The following is an 18,677-nucleotide window of genomic DNA, read 5'->3' on the forward strand; positions in this document are numbered from 1 at the left end:
CCAGAGCGGAGGGCAGTCGCGCATTAACGGGGTGCACATCCAGCCGCACCACCAGCCCCTTCTTGGAAGGGCTCGTATCTCTCTGCCGAACGCTGCGGGAGGCACTAGCACCCTTGCCCTGGCATAACCTCGCCAGGTTTGACCTCAGCCTATTCAAGGTGAGCAGTCAGTTGGCTCCGGCTCAGCTCACGCAGAAGCTTTGCTTTTCCCGCAGCACGTGTAACCTGCCAGAGGCGGCAGGCATCGCTGCTGCAGCTCTGACAGCGGGGACCGCCGCAAAACTCGCACAGCAGCAGCAAAGCCATTGGTGGAGACCTGGGGGCGCATTTCCCCCTGCGCTCTTTCAAGATAAAGGTTCGCCCGCTTCAGCTGCGCTGTGTTACTCCATGCAGTAACAGAGCTGGGAATTGCAGGCTTAATGGAGATACAGAATTAATGTGCTTTTCTCGGGAATTCTCTCTGCCCACTTACTTACTCTTGATTAGAGAAGTAACGAGAAAAAATTAATTGGGGCCCTGACATTAGAGGGGGGAAAAAAGTCTCAAAGTCATACACTGAGTACAGTATTTATTTAAGACATGCAAACGTACAAGTGGACATACATGCGACAAAAGCCACTTTTCTTGGCAGGATGACTGCTGTTAACATTCTACATAGCGCTTTCAAAGTAAAATTGCTTCCCTACTGATTTGCAGTGACAACTGTATTCAAAGTCGCCCATGTTTGATTAGAATAATAAAAAACCAACAGGGATTTCATTTCCCTTAGAAGAAAACGTCGTCTAGTAAAGAATCCTAACAGAGCTGTAATGGCTTTCTCCACTGAGGTAAATTCAGCGGGAATTAGGAAACACTTTACTGAGGAACAGAAATTCTTTAAATTTTACCTAAGGATTACAAAAAGTGATAAACAGGTTTGTTCCAGTTCAGCTGCATGCTGTGAGGCCCAGGGCAGGAAATACTTCGGGAGGCATTACGCTCGAGATGAATATATAGTTTTACTATAGGCCTCCTGTAAATGAGGTTATCAAAACTAAAATAATCTAATTCTTTAATTTTTGAACTATTTGAATACAGACGATTATTCTTCTAATTCTACATTGTTATTGCTATGGGAAAAATAAAAAATAAGTGTTCTTTACTTCACTTTCAGTCAGTTAAGCTTTCTTTGTCCAGCAGCAAACAAGGAGTCGTGCCTATGACTGTCTCTGAACGGCATCAGCAGATCTGAAAGAGTTCCTTTGTTTTAAATCCGACAGGCCGTTAGAAAGTCTGCCTTGCAACCCTGTCTGCACCATGGCAAACGAGCATTAATCCTATTTTACAGGTAGAGAAAAATCAAAATAAAGTGTTAACATTGCTAAGGCCAAAGAAGGTATCACCATCAGAGCACTGGTAAGTACTAACACCTCATGCCCTTTGTACTCAGATGGCTAGACAATTCATTAAGAGACTGAAACAAAATAAAACCATTGTTAGTGCTAGAGCTCCAGTCCTGCTCAACAGTGTATCAGCACTCAGCAAATTAGTCCCTGCCAGGGAGTAACAGAGACGTGGCAAGCGGGAAAACAAGAGGCACAGAGAAGGCAAATTACTTGCCCGGTGTTACCAGCAGCTCAGCGGTAGAACAGGAGACAGGACCAGCTCTCCCAAGCATCAGCCCAGGCAGCCATCAAAAATGCGACATTAAAATGGAGGGGGCCCTCTTACAGGCCTTTGCTCATGCTGTATAGTCAGGAACGAACCTTGTGACCTTCCAGAACTCAAACTGGACATCTTTGGTAGAGAGACACTGGGCAACTTCACGGGAAAAGCAGGAGTTTTTCTACAAGACCTGCTAAAAAGTTCTCGAGGCTTTTGTGATAGGACCATGAGAGCTATTGTCAGAGCTGAAACCTATCCAAGTGACAAGCAACAGAGAGGATTGCCCTGAAGGCCTGCTCCAGGGTATGCATTTATTCTCCTCAAATCTACAGGCAAATTAAAAGAAAAAGAAAATAGAGAAGAGAGAGTTCTAAGTCCCACAAGTACTCTAAAGGGGATAAAAAGCACTGGGCATGGCTAGTTACTTGGGTTTTAATGAGTGGTTTATGGACATAGTGCAACTGTAGCACATTTCATTTTACTCCCTGTATAAAAATACTTAATAAAGACATCAAAGTCAATGGCTGAGCAGTTGTTTAGTCTTAAAATGCTTTCATGCCTTCCCCCCCCCCTTTTTTTTTTCCCTCATGGTAATAACTAAAGCTTTCAAAACTGTTTCACAGGCAGTAAACCCCAAAGTATTGCCCTAACCTGATAATGACATGTTTGGAACTTGATTTTGGCTCCCTCACTCTTTCTCTAATCTACAGAAGCTACAGTACCTCCAGAAAGGAGGTCAACTAGAAGCAGTACATTGTAAGTAAACCTACTCAGGAAGGAAGGTTTTATTTGGACAGGTTTTTTGACAAATTGTGGCAACAATTACTTTGTGGAAGAGCATGCAGAGAACACCTTATTTTCTAGTAGTTAATAGGGGTCATTGAAGGGATAATGGGGGTGTCCAGCATCTCTTGCTACTAGCTTTCCATTCACCTGTGAAGTAAACAGACAGACTCAAGTCAGAAAGATAAAAATCCATTCTTACTCTCAGTTTCAAACTCTGCATGGTTTAGATTTCTAAATCTTCATATCCCAAACATCTGGGAGCATCTTCTCCAGCTTAAACAAGAGCTGTTCCCTCTACCCCTGAGTCCTCTTAGCACTTCTTGAAAGAAAAATTAAAAAAAAAAATTAAAAAAGAGATAGATTTCTGTAGCCTAGAGCAAGAGTCTTTCAAGCTGCTGAGGCTTGAAGAATTAGATTAAGAATAGTTAAAAGCCTTTTGCCTTGTAGCCGTTACTAAGTGTTGTAACATGCACACTTCAAAACACTTACTATGGAGTCGGAGATTTGCCCATGTTTTCATGATAGAGAGTTCCCGGGCTGCTGATTTTACGGATGGATAAGATGAAACACATTGAATAACTTGTTTGGGGTCATACACTGAAGCATTAATAGTGTCACTGAACTCCTTCATAGTACTTTTTGTTTAAGAACATTTCCATGGAAGGCCAGCTTCTCCAGCTGTAAAATGGGAATACTGAAACTGATGTTCACAGATAATGAAACAGAGGCTCAGGCTGGCCCAAAAGCAGACGTGGCCATGCGGAAGTCTCAATTCTTACATCCTACCTCTAAGCATTCAGACACACAAGTTGCATTTCTAGTTGCACTAAGTCCATTGCAACACCCCCAATTTCCGAGGAGCTGAGGTAAAACCTTGCTCCTCATCTGTAACATTTGGGGAAATTTAGGTGCAGCACTGGCAAAATTATACACACATCCCTGGGTGACAGCCTAGCGTCATTCAGCTAAAACTTATTTTAAGCAACTAATGACTGAATAAAAATTGTTAGAGAAATCATTGACTTTTATACATATAAATGTGATTTTTATACATACAAATGGGATGTTAGAGATCACTCAAAATGTTACCGGGGCAGAGGGAATCACAGGGACTTTCAAACCAGGTATCCAACACTAGCAAGTCCCTCTATTAGCTTTCAGTATAAAACCTGCATTTCAAAGCAACAACTGGAATCCCTAGTAATGAATTGTTTACAGTGACTACTGAAGTGTGAAATTAGTCACTTGGGGGCACTACAGAGCAGAAAACGAAGATGTTAAGGTTTAACATGTGACTGATGCTCAGATTAAAATAAAATAAAGCTGAAATTAAGCTGTCAACTGAAGGCAATCCTTCAAACTGTGGACAAAAGTATCACAGTATCTTCAGGTTTCCTCATATTCTCTTGAGAGCCAACAACTTCCTCATGTTCCTAGAACTTGTATTCCTCATTTTTCCCCCCGGTTTCTTCCCCCTGCATATTTCGCTACACAGAACAGCTCTTTAGGTAAGCATTCTTGTTTGCAGCATGCCAAGACAGCAGTTGCCAGAAGCAATGTTTCACATAGCTGATTCCAGTCTACCCCAGGCATTTGAGAGAAGGAGGGGGGTAAAATCAGCAGTGAACACATTGCAGGTCAACGGTAGCTAATTATCAAAAATAGACAGATCATCATGTGTACAACACCATCACTCCTCCTCTCCTGGCTTGCTAGTCATTCAAGTTCCGCTTAAGTATATTCCTTGGCCAATTACGTGTTTCCAGAAGTTTGGATTTCAGGCTGGTGCAAGGTAATTCCCAACCTCTATCCAGAAAATAAACTGTTAAAGTATAAAGCAACTTAAATTGTCTACATGCAATGTAATAGCCTCTCCTCAGGCTTTATACAAAACACAACATGGAGAACAGTGGCACAACTATGAGAACGTGTGGTTATGTATCAAAGAAGTAAAGCAAGGAAAAACTGTCTCATCAGTTATGATAGGAGCTCTGTTATCACTGCCATATCACGCTTTGAAATCCAGACACTGTAAGTTAGATTCATAGAGAAGACAGGCATGAAAGGTTAGACAGGAATTTTAATTCACAGTTGATGAAAATTCTTTCTGATAAGCCCAGAAGGGATGGGCAGGAGACAAAAAGTTCCGCTAGAGATCTGACAGCTACAGAGTCATGTTTTAATTCTCCTCATCTTGCTTCTTCCTGCCTTGTTACCTGACAATATGGCAATATCTTTGAAGTCCAGCTGCATCACGTTGACCCTTTTTCTAATTGGATGGCCTAGCACTTTGAACTGTATTTCATCTCTCCTTTGTGAATCACTGTGATCTGATCAGGTCTCCCAGGTAACAAAAGCACATAAATTATCCCTGGCTCATCCAAGCCAGGCTACATTCTAATGTATTTTGCAGTTTTGTTAACAAAACAACTTTGTTTGCAGCATGAGTGGCAAAACACTTGAAAGAAACATACTGTCAGCAGCAGGTGTGCTTGTCACATTCACACAGATGAGCAGCTAAGCTTGCAGTTTGGTGTACAGACTCCTGATCCATAAGCACAAAGATAATTTTGGTTGCAGGGATGTGGGGGTTTATATTTACACACACATACTGAAGCAACCATACAGTTAAAAGCACGGCCTTGAAGCCTTCGTAAGCCCCAGCATGACAAACAGTGAAAGCTGTAACAAGTATCTACCCTTGATATGAGAGTCATTCACCACACATTCACAACTTCTCTTTCCTAACTCAGGCTAGTCACTGATAGCCTCTCAAGTACTCAAAAAAACTCAATGATAAGTCCCAGAGGAAAGCTTTCTACAAAGAATTCCTATAGCCAGTAGCCACTGACTACTGAAGAATAATTTACAGGCAGACAAACTGCTGGAGAGCCAAGGGTATGCTTGACAGCTTCCAAATTTGCAGAGAGACCTACTGTATCTATGCAGTGTACTGTACGATAGAGAAGGGATAAATCACTTTAGATTCATTATAGCACAGTTGCCATATGTTGGTCGGTGATGCACCAGGGAATGGCAACAGCTCTCTGGTGTATAGTCAGAAGCAGGACAGTAAGAAATGAGGAAAACTATAAAGACAGGAGACAACAAGGCATTGACTTTTTTTTTTTTTGCAGTCAGGGGAAAGGAACAAGGTTAGGTCCTTTAATATAAGAAAAGAAAGACCAAGAGGACTTCAACACTAACAAGGCATTGGTTCTCTAAAAACAGACTAGCATCTGATAGCACACAAGCTAAGGTTTCATGTGACAGAGTAAACTACTGATGGTAAAAGATGCTGCGGCTAATGGATTTGGGAAGAAAAATAAAACAGCCTAAGCTAAACTCCTTACATTGGAGGAAGGTCATTACAAACAGATGCTGAAAGGGGAGACATCCAGTGGAGGGGAGTGGACAAATTCCCTCATGTGACTTCCACGATGGATGTGGAAAACTAACAGTACCCTGAGTCTTCACTGATCTTAGAGGTTTATGGTATAAAGTAGACGGGGACAGTTGGAACAAGGAGTACTTCCGGAGGAATGGCATGGACCTTAGCCTGCTTGTACGTGAGAAGAACAAATCAGCAGGAGTTTGGTGAGATTTGAAGTAAGATGGGACTCTGGCTTAAAGGCCCACGGACAGCTCAGTAATGAGAACTTGAGAGCGCCACAGTGGTCAAAACAAAGGAGAAAAGTTTTCAAAAAGTTACCTTTTTTGTACCCAGCTTTTGAAAAATTCTTTCATTTTAGATACCCTAAAAGATGTACTGTTCTTATGAGTAAGTAGTTCCGATGGGGACAGTAAAAGAAAGAAAACTTCAAAAACCCCAAGTTGTGGCCTCATAATGAAAACTAATAGAAACATGAGTAATTTACCGTAATCATTGGCACAATGTAACGCCAGTTTTTATTCAGGCTTCCAATGTGGCCCATCTCCTCTTCTGTGAGGCTGAAATCAAACACCTGAGAACAAAAGCAAGAGGCTTTATTCAATAACTATAGGTTACCATTAGTTTGTCTTCCGTTTATAAATATGAAGTTGCAATTAAACTCATTTTATAACAAACACCAAAACAAAGGCTTAAAGTCAGAGGTGTTCACACACTTGCCAACTCTAAGCCTACACTGATACTACATCGCACTCTTCCACAAAAATAAAAAGCAGTGCGACTGTTCCTCCAAGTAAGTGCTGCCTATTCAGTCAATATTCTGTTCCCATGTAGATCTAAACCTCGAGTAACTGCAGAGTTTACTGGAATTTCTTGAGATTTCTAGCAGCATACTACATGGCAGGATTTGGTTTAATGGGAGTAACAGTTACAGAAACAACTCCTAACTTAAAAACCAAGTATGTAAGCAGCCAATCCGTATGATTAAATGCTGAAAAAAGATCACAGGAGGTGATTCAGAGACCTCCCTCAAGATTATTTGAAGTCAGAGTTTTCAAATAATTTCTAAAGTCTCTACTTCAGAGCAGAAATTAACCACACTTATTCCTTCAGCATCATTAGAATGGCCGTTTGCTGCAGAAGTAGTCACCAGCCATCACTTGCACAGTAGAACAACTATTATTCATAAATAAGAACCACTGAACATCATTAGAAGACTCCCTTGTTCAATAAATTTGTATCTCATAAATTTCAGTGAAGATTTTGTAGAAGCCTAAATGAAAAGTACATTCTTTACCTTTTAATAACAAGACTGTGCATGTGCACATACGCGCACACTCACACACTTAGTTGCTTAAAACATATCAAGTTTGTTTTCCAAAAATTTTTACCCTCCCTTCTAAGTGTGTGCGTACGTTGTAGAACAAGTATGAACCAAGTGCCTCAGCCTGTTGCTCTGCAAGTAGTAGGACAGTATTTTACTCACATGAAAGGGCATTGCTGAAACTCCTTTCCTCACACTTACCTGGAGATTCTGCTGAATGCGAGCAGGAGTGACACTCTTGGGAATGGCAACCACTTTACGCTGCACTTGCCACCTGTAAGAGGACAAGACAGATTTTCTGTGCATGCAGCCCAAGAACCACAGTATTTATTTTGGTTGAGTAATAATCTGTAGCAGCAGAGATGTCACTTATGTGTCTATGTGAAATAAAAATACCCAAAGAGGGCTGACATAGCACTGTATTGTATTAGGACCTAGTATGTCCAAGCTCAAGCAAGACAGTAGCCACCGGACTGATCAATGAGGGGAAGAGGTTCATGCCTTTGAACAAGCAAGAAAGTTTCAGGCGCTTTAAGCTAGAAACCCAAGAAACAGTCAGAAAAATGTACTTAAGCATTTTATGCAAGTTCTAACATGACAGCCACTGAGAAACTAGAAGAAAACCCAGATCCCTCAAGTGCCTGTCTAGTGGCTTGAGCACAAAATCTTGAACATGTTCAGCTGGCAGGGTATCTTGCTGCTGCCCAAGACTGTGCTAATGATATTGATAGATACAAAGCCAGACAAAAAATGAGGATAGAAATCCAATTTTACTTTACAAGGTGCTGATCACATTCTGGATATCACTCAATCATCTTGTTTTCCCAGTATCCAGTAGCTGGCTTTTGCTATATAAAAACAAAACAGCGAATGGTTCTTCAGTGCAAAGAAGGAAGGTCCCTTCCTCAGCCCCTCTTCCAGGGAACCCATTTGAATGCAGCAGCAAGCACTCAAGGGTTCAAGCAACTGGCCATGTGCAAATTCAGTAGGCAGCACTCAAATGTGGTACGCTGCTGCCTTAATTGTCCTAGTGCTATTCCACAGCAGAAAAGGTAGTGAACCGTCCCAGGCATGGGCCCAGGCCCTGAATGGACCCCTCTGATCTCGTCCATCCACCTGCCCTACGGCAGGACCAACTCTACCAACTCTGTAAAACAAGCACCAAATGGGGTTTGCTTTTGGCACTCCCTGTGATTTTAACTCCCCACTGATGTGGAAGACCACGCACTTTAAGTAGATGCCTTCTAGCTTGTCTGTTTTGCTTTATTTAAGGCCAGGTTCCAAATGCCACCCTCTCTCACGATTGTTCTGTACCTGAGGATGATTTGTGCAGGTGACTTGCTGTATTTTTCTGCCAGTTTTTTGATCCCAGGTTCTTCTAGAAGCACAGGCTCATCTGGGTGTTTCCACATGCGATCTGGAGAACCAAGGGGACTGTAGGCAGTGACAACCAGTCCTCGTTTCTGGCAGTGAGCTATCAGCTCGTTCTGAGCGAGGTAAGGATGGCATTCTACCTATTAAAATCACCCACAGTGAGTGGCTAGAGAACAGATTAACACAAAACTCTAAACAAACAGGAAGTCAAAAAGCACAGCAGAACCAAACACATCGCAGAAGTTCATTCCAGATTCTGGAAAACCTTATGAGGATAAGGTTTAAGTTATCCTCATAAGGGTAACTTACTACCAAGAGAATGAAAAAGTGTCTGGTAGGCTAAGTTTACAGGAAAAGGAGAACAGGTCACCTAAGTTGAGAGTGCTGGATCTTCCCTATGTACCAAACAGATCATCCAACAAGCAAGGAAGCTCTCTATAGAAGGGATTCAAGTTACTCTCTCACAATCTTTCTTTCTTATAGACTAAACTGTTCCTCACAGGAAAGACGAACTCTTTCAGAGACCTGTTCAACTAAGCAGGCATAAATGGCCACAGAACATGGATATAGGCCTCCTCTCCAACAAATTAATCTGCCTGGAAAGACCGCCTCTGTGTGCCTACTCCTGCAGAGCTGGCTGTATTCGTCCCTGCACATAAGAAGCTGCACCCCTTGTGCTAAATACATAGCATTGGTTTGCAAATTCCTCACTCTTATGGATAAATAGGAAAGGTATTTGTCCTCTCCTTTATTCATCTTACCTGGAGCACAGCTGGTTTGACAGCAGCCACACTTAGTATATCATCAATCTGACGACTGTTGAAGTTTGACAGCCCAATGGCTTTCACAAGACCTTTTTCTACCAGCTTCTCCATAGCCTTCCAGGTATCCTTGTAATCGGTGTAATCGTAACGCATCGTGTTATCAGGATTCTTTGGGAAGAGATTGTCCCCTCGTCTACAGCATCAATGGTAAAGTGTAAGTACATATAGCATATTATTTATATTATGTTAGTTCTTCACTAAAAAAAAAAAAAAACCAACAACTTTCCTCAAAGTCTTCTTAAAAGCTAATACATAGTTTGGAGGGTAGAGTACAAACTGAGCGAATTTGCCTGTTGAATTCCATTATGCTGGCTTAACCTACAAGAGATTATTTCACATACAGTCTATCCTATGTAAACTTGTTATACAGTACTTTGAACTACTTACCTATACGGTAGTGACTACACAGAACTGATAAGCCACTGTATAGACAGCAGCAGCTCTTTGTACACTTTGATCCTAGCAAAACAGCTGATTTAGAGAGCAGCAACTCAGAGGGCGGCTTTGGTTTTTCAATTTGTTTTTGAGAGAAGACTGATACTCTTCATAGTCTGCTTGGAGCTGCTACCAAAAAGATCTTGGTTTTAGAGCTGTCTAGGAGAGACTGTATTCAAAGTACACTGGCCTTCCCACTCCCTCTGGATTCTGTAGCAGTGTCAGTACTCGATACAAGCACAGATTCTCACAGAAGTCTTAACATGTACATGTTGCTTATAGGTTGGGTGTGTTTCCAGTTAGTCATACCAACCCATTTAAAAAATAAAATAAAATTAAAAAAACAAACCCAAACCAAAACACACACAAAGAACCTGGTTATGCCAGGTGACACCACCACACGGCCAAAGGGCTATGACTGGTCTCCGAGCAGTCCGTGCTTGGAGGGGTACAAGCAATTCCACTGGAAGAGCGCTGCTTCATAACCACTGCAGGACACTGCTAGCTCAGATCTCAGAGACTGCCTTACATTGCTCTAGCTAAGCAGTGAACGGTGTGAGAAATGGCAGCAGCTGGGGACAAGGGGAGATGGTTCTTGTTCATGTCATTGATAAATCTAGAACCAAAAATAACTCTGAAAGCCTTATGAGCTCCCAACTCAGAAAAGCAGCCTCATATGTCAAGAGTAGTATGTTCAATGAGAGATTAATTTTCAAGACCTAGAGGCACTGTGATTTTCATCTGGAAGTCTATTTTAATTTCTGTGTAAATAACATTAGTTTGCTCAGCTTCCCAATTCAAGAGGCATTATAGATAACCACGCATTAAAACAGTTGAAGTAGAGCTAATGGAAAACTGGAGAGTGAACAGTTTCCAATGAGAAAACATGAAACTGCTTTATTAGAAAGTCAGTTTTGTCAACAGTTTCCACAACATCAAGCAAATTTAAATATTAGTAGTATCTAAATATACATCATTATTTGTGTTATGTGTTATCAAAGCAATGTTTAATGGTTTTTTTCAATCACCTGGAAAACAAACCTGTTTCGCAACAGGGGGAATTTTTAACAGTTCTTCCTGCAAGCCAGCTCTAGCTGAAAACACTTCCTCATTCTGTTATGCTGAGGAATATATTTATACTTTGAGCATCCTTCCTCTTACCGTTAGTGTTGTATGCTTTGTAGAATTCAGTTCATACGACTAGAAGGGGAAAAAAAAAGTTCTCAAATTTGCAGAACAGACAGAAGCCCCTTCAACTGACAGGGTTGCCCCTGTTGAGTGAAGTCTCCATGCAAACATCTGGTCAGGAGATTTATTCCCCCCCTGCCTTTTTATTGACTGTAGGGGAGGGTGGGGACTGCTTCCACATCTACAAGAAAATAAAGCAAGGAACTCTGCTTCTGATGGGGTTGTAGGATAAGTGCATTTAGCACCTAACTGGAAAACTTTCTCATCTCATATTTCCTCAAATCGTAGAATTACTGCAATTAAAGTGTCATAAGAATTTATTTTCATTTCCTCCTCATACAGATACCACCATGATGCTGCATGTGGTTTGCCACTCCAGTACAGTTAATAACTACTAGTGAAAAGTGTTGTCTTCTTTACAAAGCACTTAGTTTCACTTATCTGTAAAATGAGAATTAAGGCACAAAGCAGTTTCGGTATTTCCTCAAGGTTACCATGTAGGTCAATGGCAGAACCAAGAATAGCTGCCACACCTCCCCAATGCCTAGATGAAGACACTAGACTATTTTAAGCTTCTGATATATTTTAAACTCAACAAAGATTTTACCTCACAGCAAGCCAAATTTTCAGCTAGTATAAGATGACAAGCTTCAGTATAGAAACCTGTCCCATAAAGCTTTATGACTTTTTTCCCAGTTAGAGTACTTTCAGTTACCTAGCTTTGGCATCCATGCCAAACTGTCAGAAGTTTAGTGATCCTAATTTCATTACCTAGTTGTTCCCAATATTAAAAAATCTAAGTAATTGCTTAAAGATTTTAAATGAAGACTTAATACTCATTTTTCCAGCCTCATCATTGCTAAATAATGAGAACAATTATCACTTTTCTATTTACAATACTTCTACACAAAAACAGAAGTTTTGTCTCCTCTACTGTGTGTTCACAAACATGCTACAAATCTAACAGTAAACAAATTCCCACCCAACTGAAATTCAAAGAAGAATGAAATCTGAACAATTGTTTCTGTGAATGAATGGACCAAATATGAGTAAGTGTACAGGTTATGGGTAGAAAAGAGTGTCTGTATGACACTCCATAGGACTACACTATTAGCCACACTGAAAAACATCTTGCAGGCAGTATACACAGGAAGAAATTCACAGCTCAGAAAGAAGGTCCTCAGGATATAACACCAGCCACTTATGTAAAACTGGGGTTTCTGCATTATGTGCCCTTTCCATGTAGAACTTACTCAAAGGCGTGAGGCCAGTGCATGAGGTAGAGGTCCAGGTAATCCAGTTTCAAATCTCCAAGTGTTTTCCTTAGAGCTGGCTCTACGTCTTCTGGGTGGTGCTTGGTATTCCAGAGCTTTGATGTTACAAACAGGTCCTCCCTTTTAATAACCTTAAAGAAAGGGAAGAGAGCATGATTTACTGGAACAAGTTCAGAAAGAGAATTGCAACAATTCCCCAACTAGCTGTAAAAAAAGAGAACAATTTAAGTTTAAAAAAAAAGGTAACACATGGAACCTACAAATTAAACTTTTCAAAAATATACTGGATGGAGAAGAGCGAAAGACACATTGGCAAGTCCTAAAGTATACCAAATACTTAGCAATTTATTAGAAGTTTTGAAAAACAAAACAATCCTCTCCACACACACACTTTTCCAAACTTTCCAGTTCAAGGGTTAAAGCCGCTACTAAGTGTGATGTGGCCAAAAGAAAGATTACTCAGTTTATTCATATGTAAATTTTGTAATTTCTACTTACCAATTCACATATTCTATGCACAACCAGCTGATTTACTTATACTCATCACATGTTACAAACCAAGAATGCTTCTCATGGAAAGAGCGTGGGAAAATAAACAGAAGAAGTTTCCCCAAACCTCAGCACTTGAGTTTCTAGGTTCTGGAAGGAGTGCACTAAGAACTGAGCGCCCTGTACCCTGTATTGGAAGGGTAAGGCCCAGAAATTAAACAAATAGAGAGTTGGTTAACTAGGAAATATAAAATGCAAAAGGAAGATCATATTTGGCAAGCTGAAGCACAGAACACCATCAGAGGGCACTTCTCGCTGTCTTACGCGTGACCAAATTTCACTCAACTCTATACTTTGTAGAAGCTGGAATGATTAATTCCTTAGTTTCTCTCCTCCAACCATTCAGTTATTTCTGTGTTTCACATATGGCTGTTGTGTTCAAAGAGAAAGATGTTCTAAAAATTCTAGTTTTAAGTTAGCTAGCTAATATGAACTGAATAGGAGAGTCCTATGCTTCCCTATATTAGTTACCATATCTAGTAGGAAGGAATCCCTGGGGCAAGCTGAAAGCAGCCTCTCTCAAGCTCATCACATAACAAAGAGATTGCCCTAAACCAAGACAAGAGCAGCAGGAAAGCAGGAACATAGAACTTCCTTTCCATGGGCTCTAAGACTGTACAGGTAATCCTTCTGGCCCCTCGAGCCAACAAAAGCAAGGGGATGAATTTAAGATTCCACCTCAGGTCATTCATAGGAATACCTGTCACATTACATTATATTTAGGCCATGGACACCCAGGTGCACGCCCTAGAGTCACAGTTACCAAACCTTCAAATGTAATCATTGTTTAAAAAAAAAAGTACGTATTTACTCATATTTTATCTATAACCAAAAAACCAACAGTCACCAAATTTGCTGTGGCTACCCACCATTGCATGCTATTCTAGACTGGCAAACTAGAGTCACTTTTCATATAAATCATGGCAAATATTTTACATTATAACTACTGATTCCAGGAACCTCAAAATTTTGAACACCCAAATTGGGATACTTTGTGAGGGGGAAAGGGGCAGGCAGGGAAATTAAAAAAAAAAAAAGGCATTTTCTGTAGCTTCCATGCAAATATTCCTTGACAACCTTTTCTCCTCCTGACAGCCAGGATCGTTGTAAGATGAGAGAAAGCTCTCTTTCATGCCTGCTCCCGATTAATAACAAACAGCTGGGATAGGCTAGGAGGAAAAGCCACAAATGTTAACTTTACAGTCTACTTTCAGGTCACAGTTGTAAATTTTGATAGAACACACAGTCAGCATGGCAATTCTTGTGTTTTTACCTTGACCCAAGTCATTCCTGGAAAGCCTCACCGATCTCTGCTTCATTGCTGTAAGCTGCTGCGCAATCGATGTGGCAATAACCCACACTTAGGGCGTATTTCACTGCTTCTTTCACCTGTAATCAGAAACAGATTACCCAATGCAATCAGTGAAAAGGGACACATCACTGGGGAAAAAAAAAATAAAAAATGTTAGGGACTTAGTGGAGAACACCCCCAAAGTACAGACCTACATAAGGTCATGAGATTCAAATAGAGTAGGATGCGGTCCTCTGTGGCACAGCCTTTAGGAGCGGAGAGCTAATTGCTAGCAGACACTCCAAGAGTAACAAGAAAACGGACCATGCACACAGGCCAAGCATGCAAGAACTCACCAGACAGAATAGACATTCAGTCTTAACTATAGTTGTCACGCTTTTCTTAAATATAAAATGAGCTTTAAGAAGCAGTTTTCAAATAAATCATGGCTTAGGGAGACAAACTTTCTGGAACTAACAGACCAATCAAAGTCAGTCAAACCTGGAAGATATTTCCTCTCTCCCAGTAAAGGAAGAGCCTGGTTTCTAACTCCAGAATTGCCAGAGTTTGGGTTTGGTTCAACTGCTCACACTTAACTTCTAAGATAACGCTATTTTATGGCACATTTTTCCTTCATGTCTCATTCTCACTATTTGCACAACAATGAAAGTCACTATACTGCTGAATATTAACCCATGGCTTGCAGGGGATCTCCTGATGACACTCACAACTTTGCATTTTGCTTTCCACATTGCTGACAATGAAGGTGTTGCCAACAGCAACACGTCCCTTGCTCCATATTGTTACACATAAGCCAGAATGGTTGGGAACTTTGAATCTGCCCCTACTTTTGAAAGCTCTGTTGAAGCACAAGCACAAAACATCTTCACATGTGGGCCTCAGATATGGAGCAAGTCTAGAAACCAAAGAAGGAAACACAGAATGGCATCTTTTCGAGGATTCGTAAGTAGCTTTTGAATAAAGATTTTTAATAACTGATTGTGCAAGAACCAAGAATTACTACAGACTCCAGTGTAGTCATCATCTCCCATTAGGCTGATGAGCATTAAGTAAAACCTATTTTATTCAACTTCCAGTGGACAGTAAGCACACGTTCTCTTCTACATCCATCCATCTGAAATGCTACAGTAAGAGTATGTCTTATCCGTACAGTGATTTCTCTAGATTGCTCTTCACTGACTTGTGTCTCGAGACTGTGGGAGATTGGAAATTACTCCATGTATAAGGATTGATGCAATAGGGCCCTAATGTATTTATAGAGATTACATCTCTCCTGTCAAGAGATTAAAAAATGTGTCCACAAAGGCTAGAGACACTGATTTCTTTCAATTTAATCGAAGTACTGGTATTTTCAATTTTAAAACTGATAAAATTAAGAACACCAGATAAAGACATATGCAGTCCTGCTTTCAGATGCTACAGAAAGAAAAGGGGGAATGAAACGTGAAAAAGATCTGTCTTCTACTGGTAGATTTAATTTATTTTTCTTGTCAAGAACTGCAGTAAAGGCAAACACAGGATATTCTGACTGCATTCTTTGGCATTTTGAGAGGAGAACTGGAATGTAGACCAGTTTCCCTTAGCCAGAATGACAAAGCACTTCTATTACAGCAGTGAAGTAAGCTCTTCCTTTCTCTAGCAGGATGGTATTTACAGTCCTTGCTTCACTTTGACAAAGACATTCCTCAGAAGGTCACTACGAAGTCAAGGTCGTAGTAATTCTGAAATCACTTGAGACATACTAAAGGCTTTTAAGACTCAATATCCACCCTCCAAAAAGGCGAGAGCTGTGGAGCAGAAGCAGAGAGGAAAGGAAAAACAGTGGTGGTGTTTATCTGTACTAATCCCTCATTTCCTCTATCAGGATAATATACCTTTTTAATCCAAACAGGTACAAAATTTGCCATAAAATTAAAGTAGGTGCCCCTTGCAGAAAACTAGGGATAAGACACTCCAAACACGTCTCTGCAAAGCGATAAAAAGGAGGCTGTATTTCTGTATCAGTGTGTTTTGATAGATTTCTAGCACTGAAAAGCTGGGACTGGTCATTTAAATAAGGTTTGGATTTGGGCAAGATTTGTATTTGTGTAAACTACTCTCAGCCTACTAAGACATTCCAATGTGAACTGAGAGCTCCTGTTCCATGCAAAAGGCAAACAACCAAGAGAAAATGTGCAAAAAAGCATTCCTTGGAGCAGAGGGAACCCTAATAACAGACAGATGTAAACCTACGAATACTTTAACAGAAAGTTCTGTGGTTTTGAGATTATGTTCAGACAGGTACATGCATTTCCTGGGGGGATGGGAAAAAAAGATAACAGAAGCACTTGGAGACTCATATGCTTCTGGATATTTGGTGCTGTGAAGTAATAATAGCCAAAGGATCCTTTGCATTGGGCAAATTGAGTCTCACAGCTTAAGTGTGACTCACCAACCTAGCATCATATAACTACAGAAAGTAGGCCTGAAAGAATCTTGAGACATCATCTAGTCTATCCTCATGCCCCACAGCAGGGCCAACTAAGTCTAAACCACTCGTACACACATTTGTCAAAACCCTGCTTGTGACAGGCAGTCTGTTCCAGTGCTTAGATATCTTTATGTTCAAGCCTTTTAGATGTCTAACCGAGACGGCCCTGGTGCCACATCCTATTCCTCACAGACATGAAGTCCATAGCTTCCCCCTTGCGAGGGCTTTTTGCACATTTGGAAAGTGTCAGCTTTGAGAGGTCTCAAACCTCTCTTGAGCAGGTAACTGTAGGTGCTTCCATCTTTCATCACAACTCACCTTTCCCAGACCTTGCATCACTGTTGCTGCTGTCTTGGCAGCTGGTTCATGCTTTTCTTGAAGTGGTTTGCCCCAAAACAGACACAGTATCGCAGCTGAAGGCTTACTCTCCTTCATTGTATAGCAAAGTCCTAGGAACTACACTCCCATTTATACATCCTAGCAAGGGACTTGGCCTTCCCACCCACCCTCTTGTTTTTGAAGATGGAGGAACATGATATTGCTAACAATCAGTGGCAGATTCAGAAACAGAATCTGTAAGTCCCAATTCATTATAGTATCCATTACTAGATTTCCAGTTCTTCAACTTGCCCATCACAAGGTGAAAAACTAACAAGCCATCTTCATACTTCCAAGCAACACAGAGTTCAAGTGACTAGAGAGCCTCTTCTGCACAGCCCCAAGCCATTATGAAGAGGCTTTCACTCCAACAGTTCCAGTCAATAATACTTGGAAAGAAAAGGCTCTGACAGCCTCTCCTGCTTCCTGCAAAGTTGTGACATTTTAGCAGTTCAGGTACATTTGCTGATGGGAAATAGGAAAAAAAACAGATCATCAGTCCACATGATATTCAGAGGTAATATGACCAGAACATAAGTGTTGCTATACAGTTTGTACATACTGTACTAAAATTTGCTGAAAAGGAACTCAGACCACCACATAAGTAATGCCAACTTAAGAGTTATGTTCCCTAAAATAAAGAGTTTTGCCTCCTATCCTTCAGATGTTGAATTAAAGTCCCTCCCTTAATATATACCAGCAGTAGTGAATTTTTGTGCATGTAACCAGGATTCTCTATATTGCCTAACAATTTTTTCCAAGAACTAAACAGTCTACTCCATAGCTGCAATCCTGTCACAAGACACCCAGTCTGACTGGTCTTCTGAGGTATGCATTTCCTCTTCAGCTTTCCTGAAGTTTCGCACAGAAATACAACTTCCCTAAGCCCCCTGTCTCTTTTCCCCACAGAACCAGCCTCTGCCACAGTGGGTTAGACTGTTCGTCAGGTGGGGACCAATCCTCCAGGTTGAAAGCATGGCCCACTTGAGAGAAGAGAACAAAGCATTAAAGGATTACAGATAATCAAGCTCCGATATTAAAAGAAACACTCTACTGATACTCTTGATGCTCCTGTCTGAATGGACTTCTCTTTGAACTCATTCATGCTGCCAGTTCATAAGCTTCTGTACTGTGTTCCCTTCCATTCAATAGCCCTCCATTATGTTCCTACAGTAACACGTAAAACAAATTTCTCTTCTAGCATTTGATCGTGTACGACAGAAAGCATCCTATTATTTTATAGGATCTAAATCCTATAAAAATCCTAGAATCCTAGAATCATTAAGGTTGGAAGAGACCTCTAAGATCATCAAGTCCAACTGTCAACCCAACACCACCATGCCCACTAAACCATGTCCCTAAGCGCCTCATCTACACGTCTTTTAAATACCTCCAGGGATGGCGACTCAACCACTTCCCTGGGCAGCCTGTTCCAATGTTTAACCACTCTTTCAGTAAAGAAATTTTTCCTCACGTCCAATCTAAACCTCCCCTGGCGCAACTTGAGGCCATTTCCTCTCATCCTATTGCTTGTTACTTGGGAGAAGAGACCAACACCCACCTCGCTACAACCTCCTTTCAGGTAGTTGTAGAGAGCGATGAGGTCTCCCCTCAGCCTCCTTTTCTCCAGGCTAAACAACCCCAGTGCCCTCAGCAGCTCCTCGTAAGACTTGTTCTCCAGACCCTTCTCCAGCCTCGTTGCCCTTCTCTGGACACGCTCCAGCACCTC

The 18,677-nt window shown here is 41.1% G+C and overlaps 1 protein-coding gene and 1 long non-coding RNA gene across 2 annotated transcripts in view; one reads left to right on the top strand and one right to left on the bottom strand.

Annotated features, from left to right (window-relative positions):
- Positions 1-53: 53 nt before the first annotated feature.
- Positions 54-6,296, top strand: LOC103919133. The gene is made up of 3 exons (XR_663734.1): positions 54-158; positions 1,327-1,394; positions 5,567-6,296. It is a non-coding gene; the product is annotated as an uncharacterized LOC103919133 (long non-coding RNA).
- AKR1A1 (aldo-keto reductase family 1, member A1 (aldehyde reductase)) overlaps positions 2,401-18,677 on the bottom strand; it is a 22,246-nt gene continuing 5,969 nt past the window's right edge. The window contains 7 exon segments of the mRNA XM_009326594.1: positions 2,401-2,576; positions 6,308-6,394; positions 7,346-7,418; positions 8,459-8,658; positions 9,280-9,475; positions 12,219-12,374; positions 14,062-14,177. Of these exon segments, the coding sequence (XP_009324869.1) occupies positions 2,511-2,576; positions 6,308-6,394; positions 7,346-7,418; positions 8,459-8,658; positions 9,280-9,475; positions 12,219-12,374; positions 14,062-14,177 (894 nt within the window). The 3' untranslated portion in view covers positions 2,401-2,510.

Source organism: Pygoscelis adeliae, unplaced genomic scaffold (assembly GCF_000699105.1).
Source record: "Pygoscelis adeliae isolate BGI_AS28 unplaced genomic scaffold, ASM69910v1 Scaffold306, whole genome shotgun sequence".
Classification (NCBI taxonomy): Eukaryota; Metazoa; Chordata; class Aves; order Sphenisciformes; family Spheniscidae; genus Pygoscelis; species Pygoscelis adeliae.